Source organism: Lathyrus oleraceus, chromosome 5 (genome assembly GCF_024323335.1).
Source record: "Lathyrus oleraceus cultivar Zhongwan6 chromosome 5, CAAS_Psat_ZW6_1.0, whole genome shotgun sequence".
Taxonomy (NCBI): domain Eukaryota; kingdom Viridiplantae; phylum Streptophyta; class Magnoliopsida; order Fabales; family Fabaceae; genus Lathyrus; species Lathyrus oleraceus.
Window position 1 is genome coordinate 201,709,170 of NC_066583.1, and position 21,296 is coordinate 201,730,465.

General features: G+C 37.9%; 1 protein-coding gene across 1 annotated transcript; it reads left to right on the forward strand.

The window, feature by feature from the left end:
- The first annotated feature begins 7,193 nt into the window (after window positions 1–7,193).
- On the forward strand, window positions 7,194–7,988 carry LOC127079705 (uncharacterized). Its single transcript, XM_051020084.1, has one exon. It carries the CDS (start codon window positions 7,194–7,196, stop codon window positions 7,986–7,988), a length of 795 nt encoding a protein of 264 aa, XP_050876041.1.
- Window positions 7,989–21,296: the final 13,308 nt, after the last annotated feature.

Genomic DNA, 21,296 nt, shown 5'->3' on the forward strand with positions numbered 1-21,296 from the left:
CATACTCCTCAGATTTTTGGCATTCAGAGGCTTTCCAACGTCAATTGCCAGATCATCCATACATCTGGTCTTCTCCAGAGCATCTACCAGCCCATGCTCAATGAAGATGTCAGAGAGCAATCTACCCAGAGGAATGTAGGATCTGGGCTTCATGTTATTCCTGGTTTCTCTGACTGAATCCCTCAGATATCTGAAGAGGAGAACAGGGAGGTTGATAGGGATACCCTTCTGAATACAGTATAAGATGCATTTCTGATCAGCATTGATATAATCTGAAGAGTTGGAGGCTGGACGATGATGGATTGTTCCCAGAATAATCTTCAGCCAAACTCGGAGGTTCTGATGAAGCTCCTTGTTCTTAGATGGGTTTCCTTCAACATTTGCTTTGAAGATTGTAGGGTTAATGACTTCTGTGATGCGCTTGGACCTTGGAGGAATGTTGTAAATCCTTTTACCTCCAGCTTTCTCCATGTTTAGCAAGGAAGCAATAGACGCTTCAGTGATGACAATCTTCACACCCAGAACAAACGAGACAATGAACTGGTCATCAGCATCTGCACATCTCCAGAACTCTTTCACCAGAAGAGGATAGATTGGACCATACAATCTGTTGAAGTAGGTTTCCCAACCTTGCTTGTGAAGATCTTCAGTAAGATCAACACCGTTTCTTCTTAAGTTCTCAAAATCCACCAGCGATTCACATAGTACATCTAAACCTTCAAAGGGAGTTGAAAGGTTTATGTGTTGTTCGCGTTCCAAAATGTGAGGTTCTTTGTAGACTGGGGTTGTGGTAACGTCTACAACCATGGGTGTTTGAGTGTTTGAGGTTTGGGGATTAGAAGCGGCTTCCATTTGTTGGGAGAAGTTAAAAACTGCTTGCTCTTGAGGATTCATGAAGAAAATTGATGAAGAAGATGAAGAACTGAAGGAGTTGCAGAGAAAACTTCGAGAGAGGGTTTAGGGTTTTAGAGTGAGTGAGAGTGATAAGTGTGAAAAGTGAGAGAAAGTGTTTATATACTAAGGGTAAAAACACATGCAAAACGACACAATTAATTGCGTTGGAACAGAACACAAGATTTGCACGCTAGGGGGGAAAAATGATTATAGCTAATAAATGAATGTCTAATCCCAACAGTAAGCACACTGCTCGAGGAGATTTCAAGCGTTCTGACCTTTGATTTCTTTTGACAGCTGTCTAGAAGTTCTAGGGTTAGACGCATGTTCCCCACGTGTTGATGTATCTGATCTTCAGGAATACCAAAGGATTTCTGAAGATTTCTAACTCAGATATCTTCTTAACTTGGTAGAAGTATCAGAGTCAGAGGCAGAAGTGTATTTGTTTTTATCAGAGTCTCATTTTACATGTTCAGAGCCAAATTTTACTCAGGGCAATTTTTAATGTTCAGATTTTCTAAGATAAAAAGAAATCTATCTTCAGCTAGAGGCTTAGTAAAGATATCTGCCCATTGATGTTCTGTATCAATGAACTTCAGCGTCACTATCCCTTTCTGAACATAGTCTCTAATAAAATGATGTTTTATTTCTATGTGTTTGGCTCTGGAATGTAGAATGGGATTCTTACTTAAACAAATAGCAGCAGTATTATCACAAAGGATAGGAATGTTACTCTCAAATATCTGAAGATCTTCTAGCTGATGCTTCATCCAGAGCATCTGAGTTGTGCACAGTGATGCTGAGATGTATTCTGCTTCTGCAGTTGATAGAGCAATTGTTGACTGTCTTTTGCTAGCCCAGGAGATTAAGTTGTTTCCCAGAAGCTGGCAATTTCCAGAAGTACTTTTTCGTTCTATTCTATCTCCTGCATAATCTGCATCACAATAACCAGAAAGCCTATACTCTGATGTTTTCTCATACATCAGGCCCAGGTTAGGAGTTCCTTTCAGATACTTAAGAATTCTTTTAACAGCTGTTAAATGAGATTCTCTAGGATCTGATTGGAATCTGGCACAAAGACAGACGCTAAAGAGAATATCAGGACGAGTAGCAGTCAGATAGAGAAGAGAGCCTATCATACCTCGATAGAGCTTCTGACAAACCTTGTTGCTTACCTCTTCCTTCTCCAGAATGCAAGTTGGGTGCATAGGAGTTTTTGCAGAGTTGCATTCAGACATATCAAACTTCTTCAGAACATCTTTAATGTACTTGCTTTGATGAATGTACGTGACTTCTGGAGTTTGATTGATTTGAATTCCCAGAAAGAACTTTAGTTCTTGCATTAGACTCATTTCAAATTCTGCCTGCATTAACTTAGAAAATTCTTGGCAAACAGAGATATTAGCAGAACCAAAAATAATGTCATCAACATAAATTTGGCATATCATGAGATCATTTTTATGATTTTTACAGAAGAGTGTAGAATCAACTTTCCCTCTGATAAAATTTTGTTCCAGAAGAAAATTGCTCAGACGTTCATACCAAGCTCTGGGAGCTTGTTTAAGTCCATATAAAGATTTTTTAAGTTTGAAAACATGTTCTGGAAAGTTTGAATTTTCAAAGCCTGGAGGTTGATTAACATACACTTCTTCTGAAATATAACCATTAAGAAATGCACTCTTGACATCCATTTGGTATAATTTTATAGAGTGATTAATAGCAAATGATACAAGAAGACGAATAGACTCTAACCTTGCGACTGGAGCAAAAGTTTCATTATAATCAATACCTTCTTGTTGACTATAACCTTGAGCTACCAGTCGAGCTTTGTTTCTGACAACTTCTCCTTTCTCGTTCAGTTTGTTTCTGAACACCCATCTGGTTCCAATGACATGAGTGCCTCTGGGTTTAGGAACGAGATCCCAGACATCATTCTTGGAGAATTGATCTAACTCTTCTTGCATAGCTGCCACCCAATCGTTATCTTGAAGAGCTTCATCACAGGACGTAGGCTCAATCAGAGACACTAGTCCCAGAGGAATATCTTCAGAAGTTCTGAAGGTAGATCTGGTTCTAACAGGTTCATCTTTGTTTCCCAAAATCAAATCTTCAGATACGTTGCTACGACTCTTGACTTTCCTTGGAATTTCTGGAGATTTAATTTCTTCAGAGTCTGGAGTGACAGTTGCTTCTGGAGTTTTCTCAGATTCTACCAGAGTGATCTCTAAATCTGCAAACTTTTCAACTAGCTTTGACTTTTCAGGGTCAAGCTTATCATCAAATCTAACATGAATTGATTCCTCCACAATTTTGGTTTCTGTGTTGTATACTCTGTAGCCTTTAGAGCGTTCTGAGTATCCTAACATAATACCTTTTTGTGTTTTGGAATCAAACTTGTTCAGATGTTCTTTAGTATTTAATATAAAACAAATGCATCCAAAAGGATGAAAATAAGAAATGTTGGGTTTTCTTCCCTTACACAGTTCATAGGGAGTCTTATCCAGAATAGGTCTAATAGAGATTCTATTCTGAATGTAACACGCTGTATTTACAGCTTCTGCCCAAAAGTGCTTTGCTACATTTGTTTCATTGATCATGGTTCTGGCCATTTCTTGGAGTGTCCTATTCTTCCTCTCTACAACTCCATTTTGTTGTGGAGTTCTAGGGCAGGAGAAATCATGGGATATTCCATTAGAATCAAATAATTCTTCAAAATCTTTATTTTCAAATTCTCCACCATGATCACTTCTGACTCTAACAATTTTAGAGTCAAATTCTTTTTGCACTTTAGAACAGAAACTGGTGAATACAGAGTGAGACTCACTCTTGTGCCTTAGGAATTTTACCCATGTCCAGCGGCTGTAATCATCAACGATTACAAGTCCATACTTCTTTCCATTGACTGATGCTGTTTTCACAGGACCAAATAAGTCAATGTGAAGAAGCTCCAGAGGCTTGGAGGTAGAAACAACATTTTTCTTTTTAAAAGATGTTTTTGAAAACTTTCCTTTCTGACAAGCTTCACACAGAGCATCTGAAGAAAACTTCAGTTTAGGTAAGCCTCTGACTAACTCAAGTTTAGTTAGCTGAGAAAGTTTCCTCATGCTAATGTGGCCTAAGCGTCTATGCCATACCCATTGCTCTTCGTGAACTGACATTAAACATTTAACATTTTGATCTTTTAAATCAGAAAGATTTATTTTATAAATGTTGTTTTCCTCTTGCCTGTGAAAAGGACAGAGCCATCGTTCTGACTAATTGCTTTACACGTTTTTTGATTAAAGATTACATCATAACCGTTATCACTTAATTGACTTATGGATAACAAGTTATGCATTAATCCTTCTACATAAAGAACATCAGATATAGAGGGAAGAGTACCATTACCAATAGTTCCGGAGCCTCTGATCCTTCCTTTCTGATCTCCTCCGAAGCCTACAAATCCAGCGTCTTTAAGTTCCAGGCTTTGGAACATAGACTTTCTTCCCGTCATATGTCGCGAGCATCCAGAGTCCAGGTACCATGACTGGTGTCTGAACTTTGCTGCATAGGATATCTGCAACATAGATAATCTTATCTTTCGGTACCCAGAATCTCTTGGGTCCTTTCAGATTAGTTTTCCCAGAGTTTCTTACAACTTTGGGTCTTCTAGCATTTTTAAATTTGTGTTCTTGTGTGTGTGTGTAGTGGTATGAAAAAGGCGATTTAATTTGGTTACTGGTAGAGGTTTGATTTTCCTCAGAATCATACCCAATTCCCCTTTTATTATTCTGACCTACTCCATAAATCATGGATGCCATAATACTCCTATTTATCCCATTCTTCAGAAATTGTTGAAAGGCTTCTTCATATTTATAAATAATTTCATTTGAAGTTTGTGGTGCTTGAGACAACACTTCTTCTAATTCTAAGTTTTTCGTTTTAGCTTCATCTCTTTCTAACGTTAAAGATATGATTATATCATCTCTTGTTAGAATTGTTGTCTCAAGTTTACTACACTCTTCAGATTTTGCTTTAAGAAGACCTTTAATGTTTTTAACTTTTTGTTTTAATTTCTGAAGAGAGGTAAGAGTTTCTGATAAACATGATTCTAAGTCAGATCTAGAAAGTTCAGAAAATACCTCTTCAGATTCTTCATCTGAGCTGCTGGATGTGGTAGCCATAAGAGCTACGTTGGCCTGTTCATCAGAGTCAGATTCTGATGAAAATAAAGACAAAACAGTTGATTGATATAGCAGCTAGTGGCTCAACAAATTTCTCAACAACCACATATATTAAAAGGATTATTGAAGCAATAGCTGCCAATGAGCATATAGAATTATACGATAGGTGTACTAGCCAGGTGGAAGGGGTAATTAATCTAAAATTGGAAGCTAATAAATTTCGTCCGGAAGACACAATTGTTACTGAAGTAGAAAAGAAATTAAAAGCTATGAATATAGGTACTCAACAGATAGGTTAAGTTCAACCCGCTCAAGCCATAACTTGTGAAATTTGTAATGGACCTCATCACACGGTTTATTGCTTTGCGACCCCCCAAAAAATTGAAGAGATCAAATTCTTAAAGCAGAATAATCCCTACTCCAACACTTACAACCCAGGTTGGAAGAATCTGAAGGTGAGAAAAACAAGAAAGGGGGGGTTTGAATTGTTTGAAAAATAAGCGCTTTTGCAAAATGAAATCACACAATGATTTTATACTGGTTCGCTTATAACACAAAGCTACTCCAGTCCACCCGGCCAAGGTGATTTCGCCTTCAACAAGGACTTAATCCACTAATCTTGAAAGATTACAAACAACCCCTAAGAGAGAAGAAAATCTCTTAGTCCTCTCAAGTCTACAGACTACAAAGAGTCACTTGAGGAAATCAAATAAAAATTAGATACAAGATGTGTAATCTAGAGTGCTTCTAAGAAAGCAAATATTACAAACTTAAGAACAAATTTTTCACTTTGATAAGCAAAAGCTTAGTGAAAATTCTTTGAAGAACAAAGATGTTTTTCTTGAGCGTGATATAATTTCAGTATAGTTTTGGCTAGTGATTTCTTTTTTTTTTACTGAATGAGATTTCTTCTCTATTTATAGGAGTTGAAGTAGAGTTGAAGTAGCGTTGAATCTGTTGGATATTGAGATGTAGTTACGCCATTCCATTAATAGCTTCTACAGTAGACTTTTTCTCTTAGAAGTGACTACTTACCACAATTAGTATCTTCTCTCTTGGAAGTGGAGATTAACGTCTCTTTCTAATTGAGGAAATCCATTTGCAGAACTTTAACTTGGCTTAAACGTTACTTCATCATGATTAACAATTCTGATTAGAGTCTTTGTGTATCTGGAGAAACTGGCTTCTGATGTTATCTCTTGAAAGTTCAGATGGCGCTGATAACTTCAGAATTTACAGAAGGCATTTGTTCAGAGTCAGAGCTTCTAGACTTTACTTCATGTTCAGATGCTTCTGATACTTTGTAGTTTTGTCCAGAGTCAGAGCTTCTTGAAACGAGATTCCACTTTAGATGCTTCTGATACTTGAGATTTTGCATCTGATCTTGTTGTGCATCTGATGACATCATCAGATTTATTTCTTCTTTCTTTAGAACCCTGCACACTTAGAAACTTTTCGTTAGGGTGCCATTTTTGGTTTCATCCTTTGTTATCATCAAAATCATGGAGTCTGTTGTAGAACACTTTTTGTTCTTACAGAATCATCCTAATTTATCCTGGAAGGATCAGAGAGAGAATGTTCCGCAACAGGGTCAAGGACAATACCGGACTCTGCAACAGCAGCAACAATAAGCACCTAAAAAGGCAGAATGGGAGATTGCCATTAAAAAATTAGCTGCTCACAATATGCAGTTCCAAGAAGAAACTAGAACCAATCAGAAAAACACCACTGCCTCCATAAAAAATCTCAAAGTCCAAATGGGTCAGATAGCACAACAATTAGCTTCAAATTCTCAAGTTTCGGGCACCTTACCCAGTGGTACGGTGACAAATCCGTGGGAGTATAACAATGTTAACGTTGTAGTAACTAGAAGTGGAAAGTCATCAGAAGAAAACAGTATGAAGGAAGATGGATTGTTAGAAGTGGGTTTAGAAATCAAGGAAACCAATAACCAAGATGAAGAAGTAGTACTGATGTCTGTCAAGGAGAAAGAAAAAGTTCTTAAACCAGTCATCAAACTCCCTTTCACTCCGAGACAGAAGAAGAAAGATCAACATGAAAAAATAATTTGAGAAGTTCTTGGAAATGTTCAAAAAACTTGAAATAAACATTCCATTTTCTGAGGTGCTAGAACAAATGCCAATATATTCCAAGTTCATGAAAGACATCATCTCGAGAAAGCGCCCAACTGATATAGACCCGATCATCCTAACTGAAACATGTAGTTCCATTCTTCAAGGTATGAAAATCCCAGTGAAAAAGAAAGATAGAGGATCGGTTACTATTTCGTGCACTATTAGTGATAGAAAACTCAAGAAGACTCTGATTGACTTGGGAGCAAGTGTGAGTTTGATGCCACTATCCATCTACAAGAAATTAGGCCTTGGTACCATTCAAGATACTCGGACGATGCTTCAGTTTGCCGATCGTTCTGTTAGGCGACCTTATGGAATAGTGGAAGACGTTTTGGTAAAGATAGATAAGTTTGTTTTTCCAATTGACTTTGTCATTATGGAAATGCCTGAAGATGAGGAGATTCCTCTCATATTGGGAAGACCATTTTTAGAGACAGGACGGTGCATGATAGACATAGAGGAAGGAACGATGACCCTCAAAGTCTATAATGAAGAGCTAAAAATTTATGTGCGGAACATGATGCAATACAAATATGATATTGGCACAAGCCACACTATAGAGATAATAGATCAGGTAATTGCTCAAGAAATTGAAAAGAAAATGCCCCAATCACCGTTAGAACGTGTTTTGAATTTATTGATTTTAGAAAGTGATGAAGATGAGGGAGATTCTGAAGTGCTCGCTATGATGGAGAAACAACCTGAATGGATTAGATCTAAACCACACCAGTGGGAAGATTTAAGACCACCCCACCATCAGAAATCACTCAAGAACCCAAAACAGGGGCAGATCTGAAACAATTACCAGCAAATATGAAGTATGTATTTCTAGATACGGAAAAAAAATGCTCAGCTATTATCAACGCCAGCTTATAAAGTGTCTAAGAAGCAGAACTCATTCAAGTGCTAAAAAAATACAAGGGTGCAATTGGATGGGCAAACGAGGATTTGAAAGGTATAAGCCCGACAGTATGCATGCATAAGATCTTAATGGAAGATGATCACAAGCCGATGGTGCAACCACAACGAAGACTTAACTCAACCATGAAAGAAGTGGTACGCAAAGAGGTTGTAAAATTGTTGGATGCATAATTAATTTACCCTATTTCCGACAGCTTATGGGTGAGTCTAGTCTATGTGGTACCAAAAAAAGGGGGAACTACGGTGATTAAAAATGAGAAGAATGAGTTAATTCTAACCAGAACTGTTACAGGTTGGAGAGTTTGTATCGATTACAGGAGATTGAATATTGCAACACGAAAAGACCACTCTCCTTTACCATTCATTGATCAAATGTTGAAAAGGTTAGTCGGTCATGACTACTATTGTTTCCTCGATGGGTACTCGGGATACAATTAGATTGTTGTGGCTCCTAAAGATCAAGAGAATACCGCCTTCACATGCCCCTATGGTGTTTTCGCTTACAGAAGAATGACATTTGGGTTGTGCAACGCACCTGCCACTTTTCAAAGTTGTATGACATCAATCTTTGCGAACATGCTCGAAAAGCATATGGAAGTATTTATGGATGACTTTTCGGTATTCGGTTCTTCTTTTGATAAATGTTTAAATAACTTATCCCTTGTGTTAGAAAGATGCCAGCAAACAAATTTGATCCTAAAGTGGGAGAAGTGCCATTTTATGGTACGTGAAGGGATAGTGTTAGGACACAAGATTCCCAACCGAGGCATCGAAGTGGACGTAGAAAAAGTGGAGGTAATAATTAATTTACCACCACCGGTGACTGAAAAAGGCATCCTAAGCTTCTTGGGACATGCGGGGTTCTATCGCAGGTTCATAAGAGATTTCTCCAAGATTGCAAAACCATTAACTAGCCTACTGGTGAAAGACACACCTTTCCTTTTTGATAAAAAATGCAGCGAATCCTTCGAGACCCTGAAGAAGGAACTTATGTCTGCCCCCATAGTTATTGCCTCTGATTGGTCTCTCCCTTTTGAGATCATGTGTGATGCAAGTGATAATGCAGCGGGGGAAGTCTTGGGACAACGAAAGGTGAAGCTCTTGCATGTGATCTACTATGCAAGCCACGTATTGAACCCCGCTCAAATGAATTATCCAACCACTGAGAAATATCTCCTTGCGATTGTTTATGCTTTTGATAAGTTCAGATCCTATTTGTTAGGATCAAAGGTAATTGTGTATACTGACCATGCAGATTTGAAATATCTTTTTGTTAAACAGGAATCAAAACCATGGTTGCTGCGATGGATTCTACTTCTGCAAGAGTTTGACCTGGAAATCAGAGACAAAAAGGGGAGTGAAAACACTGTTATGGATCACTTGTCTCGGATAACTCCGATCCAAGAAACAAAAGAAACACACCCCATCAGAGATGAGTTCACCGATGAACGTATCCTAGCTGTTACGAGTATCCCTTGGTCCGCTGATTACGCGAATTTTTGGTAGGTGGACTAATACCCGATGATTGTGATTCTAACAAAAGGAAAAAGTTTTTGCATGATTGCAGGTTTTATGTGTGGGACGATCCATTCTTGTACAAAAAGGGAGTAGATGGGTTGGTGTGGAGATGTGTCCCGGAGGAAGTACAAAGGGACATCCTCAGAGCTTGTCATAACTCAGATTATGGAGGACACTTTAGCGGAGATAGAACAACAACAAAAGTCCTCCAGTCTGGACTATACTGGCCTACATTGTTCAAAGATGCACAAGGGATAGTGAAAGAATGCGACAGATGTCAGAGGACAGGTAAAATATCAAGAGAAGTCAGATGCCTTAGAATGCCATGTTGGAGGTAGAACTGTTCGATGTATGGGGAATAGAATTTATGGGACCCTTTCCACCGTCCATTAGAAAGCATTACATTCTGGTCGCGGTTGACTATGTGTCAGAATGGGTGGAAGTCGTAGCATTACCCACGAATGATGCTAAAGTGGTGATCAGTTTCCTAAAGAAGTACATATTCGCTCGGTTTGGGGTACCAATGGCACTAATTAGTGACGAAGGTACCCATTTTCTGAACAAGCTGACAGAGAACCTATTAAAGAAATACAATGTCAAGCATAAAATTGCCACACCGTACCATCCTCAGACAAATGGACAAGTTGAAGTATCGAATCGGAAGATAAAGAAGATTCTGGAAAAGACAATCAGCGCGTCGGGAAAGGATTTGTCGATCAAGTTAGAGGACGCACTATGGGCATATTGAACAACATTCAAAACCCCCAGAGGTATGTCCCCTTACCAACTGGTCTACAATAAAGCTTGTCATTTGCCGCTCGAACTCGAGCACAGGGCATTCTGGGCTACCAAATTTCTAAACTATGATCTTTCCAAAGCGGGGAAATCCCGGATTCTTCAACTACAAGCGCTAGAAGAATTCAGAAATCGAGCATATGAGAATGTCAAGATATACAAAGAACAAACGAAAACATGGCATGACCGACGCATTCAGAAGAAAGAACTTCAGGAAGGACAACTGGTGTTATTCTTCAATTCCAGGTTGAAGTTGTTCCCTGGAAAACTAAGGTCGAGATGGTCGGGACCTTTTGTGATACACAAGGTATTTCTGCATGGAGCCATTGAGCTTAGAAACCCGGAAAATGGGGACACGTTTAAAGTAAATGGGCAGAGAGTTAAACCGTACCTACAAGGGAGGGAGGGTGGTATGATAGAGAAAGCTCGTCTAACCTAAAAAGAGGAATAACCGTCGAGCCATGCGATGTTAAACGAAGTGCTTCGTGGGAGGCAACCCATGCAATTTTAAATTTAATCAGTGTGTGTATGTTTTGTAGGTTTACATAGTGCTCTACAAAGGAAAGTAAAAGCACTTCAATAAATACTAAAGTCGTGTTGATCGAAAGGACGATACCTGAGGATAAAAGGAATGGAAAATACGAAAATCAGGCAAAATTGCAGTCTGACACAGCCCGTGTCAAGACTGGCAAAAAGGAGTAAAACAGTGGCCTGACAAGGCCGCCCGTGTCGGCTGACACGGCCTCCCGTCTCAGGAGCACTGGAGGGTGAAGGTTTTTTTACTTATGACAGTGGCCTGACACGGTCGCTCGTGTCAGCTGACACGGCCCGTGTCAAGAAGCCTGTAACAGGCACTTTGAATAGTGGCCTGACACGGGCGGCCGTGTCAACTGACACGACCCGTGTCAGGCAGACGAGATTCAATTTTTTTTTTTAAATTTGAATTTTTGGTGGGCCCCACCCACTTAATTATCCACTCACCACTCATTACCCACCTATCTTCATTCCCCATAATCAGATTTTAACCACACACTTACCCTTCTCTCTCATATTCTCATCTTCCTCACATGTTTTCTCTGAAAACTTCTTCAACCTCCATTAAACCTTCCCACTAAAACCTTCCATATCTACCACTTCTACTACCCTATCGCAAAAACCCCCTTCACAACTCTTACTCCATTTTCCACCCTCGTCCTAACCACAGTTTTAGAATCTTCTAATTCCACATATCCAAAATTTCTTTTTTTTTTAGGTCCAAAATGCCCCCGAGGAGGATTTTGACAAGAAAGCAGCAACTGGCCGAAATGTCGAGGTCACGAAAGAGACCCAGCCGAAACCTGAATCCGCATAATATTCTATTAGACAATCCAGAACAAGAAAAGCGGTATCAAGTTCACCGAAAATGAAAGCTCACACCTACCAGGTATATGTGCGAGCAAACTTTGAATGCTTTAGGGCTAAAAATTGAAGTGGACAGGATGTTCCACATATTGGGGATGCTGGAATTTATGAACCTTGAAGCGCCAACGTATGAGCGCATCACGCTCGAATTTTTAAGCACGCTCGAATTCCAACTCGAAAAGAGATGGATCGATACAACCAGGTACTATTTTGGGACTTTACGTTTCCGTCTGTTCAATAATTATCATGAATTGTCTATGGAAGAATTGGCAGGGATCCTCCGACTCCCGCTGTACGGACCAGGGGCGGTCCCAGATGGGTTTTGCCAAAAGATTTCTGGATTGCCATCACGGGGAGGACGAATTACACCTCAAAGGGTGCTAAAGCCTCCATCATCCAGAACCCGTGTTTTCGCTATGCCCAGAAGGTTTTGGTATACACCCTGCTCGGACGGGGTGATAACATGGGTGTGGCAACTCAGCGGGAGTTATTTTGTATGTACTCAATGGCGGACAACAAGGCCATCAATGTTGCTGCCTTTATAGCTGATTATATGAGAAGAGTTGGTTGAGCGGACTCCGGAGGCATCTCTGTTGGAGGCATGATCACTCAAATTGAAGAACATTTTGGTTATCATGCGGTTTTACTTGAAGACACTCCGGTGGCAGGTAAGACCAAAATTGACATGGTCGCTCTGATACAGCAAGGTATGATTTCCGTATTTGGGCTTTGTTATCGGGCTTGAGTTGCAAGGATGTTTTAGAGTCTTCCATCTTTTGCCTAGGGATTTTTCACTATATTAGGGGACCTTCTACCAAAGAGTAGATCATCTTGGAACGAGGCGAACACAGTACTGTCAGACGAGTAAGGGTTACAGAGATCAAGAAATTCAGAGAGCGGAAGGTTTTCATGAGCGGAATCGATTGAAGATCTAAGTCATCCAATTACTTATAATGTGTATTTTTTATCCTAACTTTGTTTTGAACAATATGAGTAGCTAAACCCCTCAATGCTAGGGGGTGTCCCTGATTTAGAATTGTAATGACTATGAATTTACGATTGCATTTATAATATTGTTTTTATGATAATCTTTTGATGTGTTTAATTCTTTCTCTTTCGGACCAATCGAGATTATTGTATGGTTATCAATAAGGCTGGACCGCCATTGATAAGGTTTTCATTAGATTACTCTACAATACATATCACCTAGGACTAGGGATACCCTGTATGAATCAGAGCATTCTTGATATAATAAAGCTTAACTTCACCCTAATTTCCTATGGACATAGAAATTAGGGTAGAATGATTAAAGGTTTTCTCACCAAGGACTTGGGAGAAAATAACCTTGAGAAATGGTAGTAATTGATATTTGTTAATGCAATAGTGACTCAGAGTTATTACAGAGATAAATCATACACCTTCCCTGACATTGTTCCTCTTACCTTACAAACCCTTAATTTTCATTATTATTTTCCTTTGCCTTTATTTCTATAATTTAAAATTTAAAAACCCCAATTATAATTTTTGTTTAATTGAACGATAAATTGAACTCAATATTAACTTGCAGTCCTTGAGATCAACATTCGGGGAATTTCCCCTTTATTAATATAACAAGCAAAATAGTATACTTGCTATTTTTCCGATCACTCCCCCTTTTCAAAAACTTCTTTTGCTTGTGATTTCCAACTTAGACATGTTTAATGATTAGAAACTTTGGCCTTATGCCAATGAATTTTAAACCTTTTTCATAAATAAAATTTGTAAATAAACTTAATCATATTGACTTAAAATTTCAAAAGACAAAAAGAACTAACAACCAATTCAAATTTTTGGCCCTTTGTGCCCTTTTCATCTAACTTTTATTAAAAGCAATCCACCAACTTTGAAATTGTTACCATGAACTACGAGGTTTTGATCCCTCATTTTTATGTTAGTACGTAGACACAAGTCCGAAGGTCTTGTGAAACACAAAAATATAATTAATGAATTATTTTTCATCTCCACATTCTATTTTTCTCGAACATCTTTTATACCAAAAACACATACACACATAAAAAGGGCTCCCTAGGAGTACCTAGGACACTTTGGGTGCTAACACCTTCCCTCTGTGTAACCAACCCCCTTACCTGTAATCTTTGGCATTTTATTAGTTTTGATTTGAAAACTTCTTATCTTTGGGTTTTGTTCATACTTTTCCCTTTTCCTTTGGAAACAATAAAAGCGTGGTGACGACTCTGGTTTTATTGACGTTAAGCTTATCCATAACTTGATGGTCATGAATTTACCGCTACAATTACCTTAATATTTAACCACTTAATGATCTCATTCACTACTTTATTCATTATATGGTTAAACCTTCTTTGAATTTCTATGTTATTCTTGGCATTGTTTTCTATAAGTATTTGATCCATGCAAACAAATGTGATTGATTCCCTCAATGTCAGACATTTGCCAAGCAATGACTCTCTTACTCTTTCCCAAAAGTGTTAGAAGTTGATACCTCTGTTCTTCTTTCAGGTTAGTGGCAATAATTACAAGTAACTTCTGTCTTGAATCTAATGAAGAGGTAATTGCTTCAGTTCTACTTCATGTGGTTTCTTATGGAGGGCACATTGTCTTTGATAATTTTAGACGTGACTTCCAAAGTTTCATAGATTTTCACTCACCCTGTAGTGGGTAAGAGTGATCCACTCACAATACCTCCCTTATCCAATTCCTTCTTTTCTAACTTACTTAAATCTTTTTCTAATTCACCATTCTTCTTAACGAACTATTTATGAATCAACAAATCCTAAACATCGATTGATGTCCATTGACTCTCATGGTTAGCTCTTCCTTTTCAACATCAATTAAGGTTCTCCCGGTTGCAAGGAAAGGTTTCCCGAGCATAATGAGAGTATATTCATCACCACTAAAGTCCATGATGATAAAATCAATAAGGAGCACAAATTTGCTAACTCTTACCAAGACATCTTCAATCTTTCTTTGAGGGTAACATTTACTTATGTCATCTAGCTGAAATGTGATTGTTATTGTTCTTTTAGCTCTAATCGAAGTTTTTTGAAAATAGACAAGGGTAGGGGATTAATGCTAGCCCCTAGATCACACTAAGTGTAACACCCTAACACCCTAAAACCCCGCATACAAATTATTGCATAAACTTAATAAAAAAATACAACCACATAGGGTGTCACTCACATCAAACATATCCTACTTTATAACACGGGTTACAATATTTCACATAAAACTTGTCATCGCATACTCACCTTAACTTATGGTATCATCGCAATAAAATTCACCATTAAATAATTATTAACGGTATATCATCTCATGACATTTAGTCTTGAACTTCAACATAAACAACGTAGCAAGTAAAATAAACGTCCCCAACCCGATATTACATGATTAGAGCAAGACACCACTAACCAAAACGATAAACTAAGGAAGTACTCTAAGAGCCAACTTCCACTTACTTCAATGAGATCTACTCTTGAGTATCTGTATGATGCCCATGTAAAGGCAACATTCAAATTGAAAGGGTGAGAAACATATTCAAATGATAAATGGCACATACACAATCAGAGTAGATTAAATACAATACACTTCAAACATAATCATTTATGCACTGCCATACATGTATTCAAGTTTCACCCACTTCACAACAATACATAATCAATATAAAAATATGAATCTCAACAACATCGACAAACTCATATGCATGTGTTACCGACTCCAACAATGGTTCAATTACGAACCGGGTTCCAATCAAATGCGAACCCAAAGGTTTCACTCAGCAACCCTGAGCTCCAACACCGAGCTCCAAGTCACAACATCAAGCTTGGGACAATTATCGATCACCAACATCAAAACTTGAAATCGCCTTTTTCACAATAATAAACTAGATTTCAATCAAATGAAAACTCACGTGCCTCACACCGAGATCCAAGCGTCAACATCAAGAATGGGACAATTACCGGTGATCAACATCGAAACCTGTAATCGCCTCTTTCACAATAATAAACAGGGTCTCCTTCCGAGTTACGAAACTTAAGTTACGAAGAAAACAATTGGAATAAAAAATCAACATTTTAGTATTGTTTCTCTTCGTTGAGAGAAGCCTTTCTCGCTAAGCGAAATTTCTCTAAGCGAAATATTTTCGCTAAGTATAGCCGTTCATACCTACAAAATGCAGAATTGTGAATTTTACTGTTGGGGGCCTTTCAGACCTCCAATTTCGATTTCGTAAAAAACCACAATCTCAGAATTTGACATACTAGAATTATTCAATGATTTAAGTAGAAAATTCACATTATACCACATATTAACATAAACAAAATCATCCAATCCCATCAATTCATGTCTACCCCAAACCTTCCAAACCCTCAAACATGGTGGAAAACATCAATATCTCAAAACAGAAAATTATACACATATAGGCACATATATTCATCATTGAAAATAACCAACAACTTCAAAACATCATACAAATTTAGAATCATTCACATCCCAATTTCTCTAAAGAGAGTAAGGACCTTTTTTCTCTATCCCATCATGTATAACACCTAATTAGATGAATAGTTTTTCTATATTACCTTGGTTCTCCTAACAGAAAATGAGTATGAATTTATTGGTGTTCTTCCCTTTCCCCTAACTATAAGTTTTCAGTGCTACTCTTGCCTCTTCAAACCAATTTTCACATGCTGGCCAAACCCTCACTTTCTCTCAACTTCTCTATTCATAATACAAAATCCCTAATTTGGATTTCTCTATTTTATCCTTCCTTACTCCCAAAATCCTTAGTTTTCCATTCTCCTTAAGTTCTAATTTATTTTAATTAAATTAAATAACTACTATTATTTTAAGTGATTAAAAATAATTCTAAATGACTTATATCAACCTCTAACTCTTTTAATACTCAAACATGCTATAACTCCTCATATTACTATTTTAATTAATAAATCCACTAAATTTACTATTATTTAAAATTCTAAACAATTCTAAATAATTCTACTAAACTCTAACTCTCTCTCTCTACACCCTACAACTACACAACGATTAATTAAATCACACAACATATATAGTTTAATTTAATCTAATAAAAATGTGGTGTTACAACTCTCCCCCACTTAAAGAATTTCCGTCCTTGAAAATCACCTCAAGTGAACAGATTCAAATACGAATCCCTCATTTGGCTCTATTGCCCCTAAGTTATGTTTTCGCCATCTAGTCCCCCCAAGCTACCTTCACCAAGGTAATCTCTTAGCAACACAACTGTTTTACTTCTTGACCCTCTATCTGCATGGGTGATGCCTCAATAGTCATGATATCTCTCACATGCGCATCATCCACTTGGATTACCTGGACAAATCCATAATATATCTCCTCAATTGAGACACATGAAACACATCATGAATATTAACATGCAGAGGTGATAAAGTAATCTGATAGGCTACTCCTCTTATCCCCTGCAAAACCTGCTATGGACCAACGAAAACATAATGAGCTTACGGGACTTTTGCCTCTGCCATCACTAGTTACCGGAGTAACACTCTAAAACACGTGATCTCTCACCTGGAACTCAAGTTCTTTCCTCCTCTTATCATGGCAGCTCTTCAGTTGACTCTGAGAAGCTCTCATTAATTTAATATTTTCATTTATTTATTAAACAATATACGGTCCGAGCAAAACACTTTATCCCGACTCATACCAACACAAAGGAGCCCTGCACCTCCTACCATACAATCCCTCATAAGGTGTCATTTCAATGCTAGGATGAAAAATGTTATTGTAAGTAAACTCAATCAATGGCAAATGGTTATCCTAAGCGTCTCCTTGTTCTAGCACACAAGCTCTCAACAAGGCTTCAAAGAATTGGATAGTCCCATATGTATAACCATCCATCTGCGATGATATGTAGAACTCAAACACAACTTCGTACCTAAAGCCTTCTGCAAACTAATAATCTCGACATAAACCTCATATCCCTGTCAGACACAATACTCGAAGGTATACCATGTAGTCTCACAATCTCTTCCGTATACAACTCAGTTAACCTCTACAAGGACTGATTAATCTTCAACGGTAGTAACTGAGCTGATTTAGTCAATCTATCCACTATCACCAAAATCGAATCATTGCCCTTAGCAATATTTGGAAAACCTGACACAAAATCCATAGAAATGTTGTCCCATCTCCATTCAGGATTAATCAATGGTTGCATCAGACCTAACGACTTATGATGTTCAATCTTTGACTTATGGCAAGTCAAACAAGCATAAACAAACTCGACGACTTCTTTCTTCATATCGGGCCACCAAAACAAATTCTTCAAGTCTTGATACATCTTTATGGCACTATGATGAGTACTCAGACCACTTCGATGTCCTTCCTCAAGAATACTCTTCTTAAGTTATGGAACACATGGAACACAAACTCTATCTCTGATCTCATCACACCGTTCTCATCAATCATGAACTCTCCACTTTTTCCTTGATTGATCAAAACCTAATGGTCCATAAATCCTAAGTCATTCTTCTGACCTTATCTGATCTCTTTCAGAATACCACTAGTCAGCTTCAACATACAAAAAGTTCACACTGGCAGGAGTTTCTTTGCATGCTAAACTCATATCTCAGAATTGTTCCATCAACTCTAATTCTCAAACCATATACATTGACATGTTCAAGAACTTCTTGCTCAACGCATCAACTACCACATTCGCTTTACCCAAATGGTAACTCTAGCCAAAGTCATAATCTTCCAGAAACTCGAGCCATATTCTCTGTCTCATATTCAATTCCTTCTGATCAAACAAATATTTCAAACTCTCTTGATCAATGAACACCTAAAATTTGTACCAAAATAGGTAGTGCCTCAAAATATTCAACATGAATACTACTGTTGTTAACTCAAGATCAATCGTGGGATAATTCTTCTCATGAACTCTCAACTGTCTAGAAGCGTAAGCTACCACCTGACCATTCTGAAGGAGAATTGCGGTCCAAAACGCAGCGGAAATTAAAGTTTTCTCCTTTAGAGATCCTTACGAATGGTCATGATCAGTGATAGAATATTTACCTCTTGTGACGATAGAAAGCTTTGATGCAGATCCACGAAGCGATCACGAACGTTGAACGATGACAACGTCTCTACTCAGTCCACACGAACGGATTCCTTCAATCACAGTGCTAGCTAGTACGAATGAAGGCTTTGAGTGAGTGTGAGAGAGAGAGAGAGAGAGAGAGAGAGAGAGAGAAAACGAAAATGCAACCGTAATGAATGCTTCTGCACAAGGGTTCTATTTATAGAACCACTTGTGTGGGCTTCAAGCTAAAAGGCCCACTTAAGTGTATTTTGGCCCATATCTTATAATATGCCCAAAATCACTTAAGCCCATGGTACCTTACCATATTTCGTATTCTACTCAAGTACACCGTACCTTACGATGTTCTATAATTCACTTAAGGGCACCGTACCTTACGGTATTCCTTAGTTACTCTATCTCTCATCAATCCGTCCTTTGTGTGTGACCCTGTAGGTTTTCGTGACGTTGGCAATTATATTAAATCACGCATTTAACATAATAAACAGTGAGCGGTATCTAGCAACACATCACTGCTACCCAAGACACTAAAATGTCATGTGATCTGACAAGTCCTTCTGTGATAATACTTATGTGTATAATTACCCTTTTTCCCTTATGTCTATATTGAACACAAGGCATAGACCGTGTCATCCTTGTCCAGTTCAATATTGGGCCCATAGATATTTATCCTGTTATGCAGGATGGGAAAATTCCATCTAGGTCACTCATGTCCCTCAGCATGCTTCGTGGAGTACCCATCAACTGTCTTTATGGTTATCCAGTTACGGACAATGTTGGATCAGCAATAAAGCACTCGACTCTACATCTAGGGTCCATAGTGGTTTCAGGTCGAAGAGTGGAATACACTATTATCACCATGAGAATAACTTATGACACTTTGCATAACTTTCTATATAGTATTCTCATAGCGGGTCAATCTGGTATAAATATTACTCCTAACATTCATACCTATGTTTAAGACTTGATAACTCTTTATCCATGATCCATGAGATGTGATCATCAGTCTACAAACATAATAGTCTTAATGCTTTAATGTTATCCCACTTCACACTAAAGCTCGACTACGGATACTTTAAGAATAGTGTCCTTATGTTTAATGTGTTCTCATGATTAAGTCACACTTAATACATTAAACGGACTATCTATTCCAGGGACTTTATTAATCAACCATAATAAAGAAAATGCCTTTTATTATTAATAAATAATTCGATACAAGTACCAAAAAGTATTGGCCTCTAGGGCTTACACCAACACATTCTTCATCAACACATCTCCCAGACTCATCTTCAAAGCATCACAATATACAACAAAGGACTCACTTTGATTCGACAAAAATCAAAACTGGATTAGATGTCAACTTATTCTTAAGTTCTTGGAAACTTCCTTCATTATGCACATCCCAAACATTGGCTTAACCCTTTCGAGTCAAACGAGTCAACAACAACGCTAACTTCGATAAACCTTCAATGGACTTCCTATAGTAACAACCAATCCAAGAAAACTTCTATTCTCAGTGACATACTTTAGAGCCTCACATTGCAACACAACATCTATCTTCAATGGATCCAAAACTATACCACCACTAGAAATCTCATAACCAAGGAAACTCACTTCTCTTAACCAGAACTCGCACTTGGATAACTTTGCATACAACTGGTTCTCTTTCAATGTCTGCAATATAATTCTCAAATGTCCCACATGCTCTTCACCAGACTTCGGGTATATCAGGATGTCATCTATAAACACAACCTCAAATCGGTCAAAATATGGATGAAAGATTCTATTCATGTATTCCATGAACACTCCAGGAACATTAGACACATCAAACAAAATTATCGAATACTCGCAGTGACCATATTGTAGCGGTAAATTCATGACCATCAAGCTATAGATAAACTTGACGTCAATAAAACTAGAGTCGCCACCGCGATTTTATTGTTTCCAAAGGAAAAGGGAAAAGTACGAACAAAACACAAAGATAAAAAGTTTTCAAATCAAAACAAATAAAATTCCAGAGATTACAGGTAAGGGGGTTGGTTACACAGAGGGAAGGTGTTAGCACCCAAAGTGTCCTAGGTACTCCTAGGGAGCCCTTTTTATGTGTGTATGTGTTTTTGGTATAAAATGATGTTTGAGAAAAATAGAATGTGGGGATGAGAAAAGAATTTATTCATTATATTTTTATGTTTGACAAGACCTTCGATCTTGTGCCTACGTACCAACATAAAAATGAGAGATCAAAACCTCGTAGTTCATGGTAACAATTTCAAAATGACTGGATTGCTTTTAACAAAATTTTAATTAAAAGGGGCACATAGGGCCAAAATTTTGAATAAGTGTTAGTTCTTTTTGTCTTTTTTGAAA

Coding starts and splice junctions, on each gene's coding strand:
- LOC127079705 (XM_051020084.1), top strand. CDS start 7,194: ATGCCAATATATTCCAAGTTCATGAAAGACATCATCTCGAGAAAGCGC.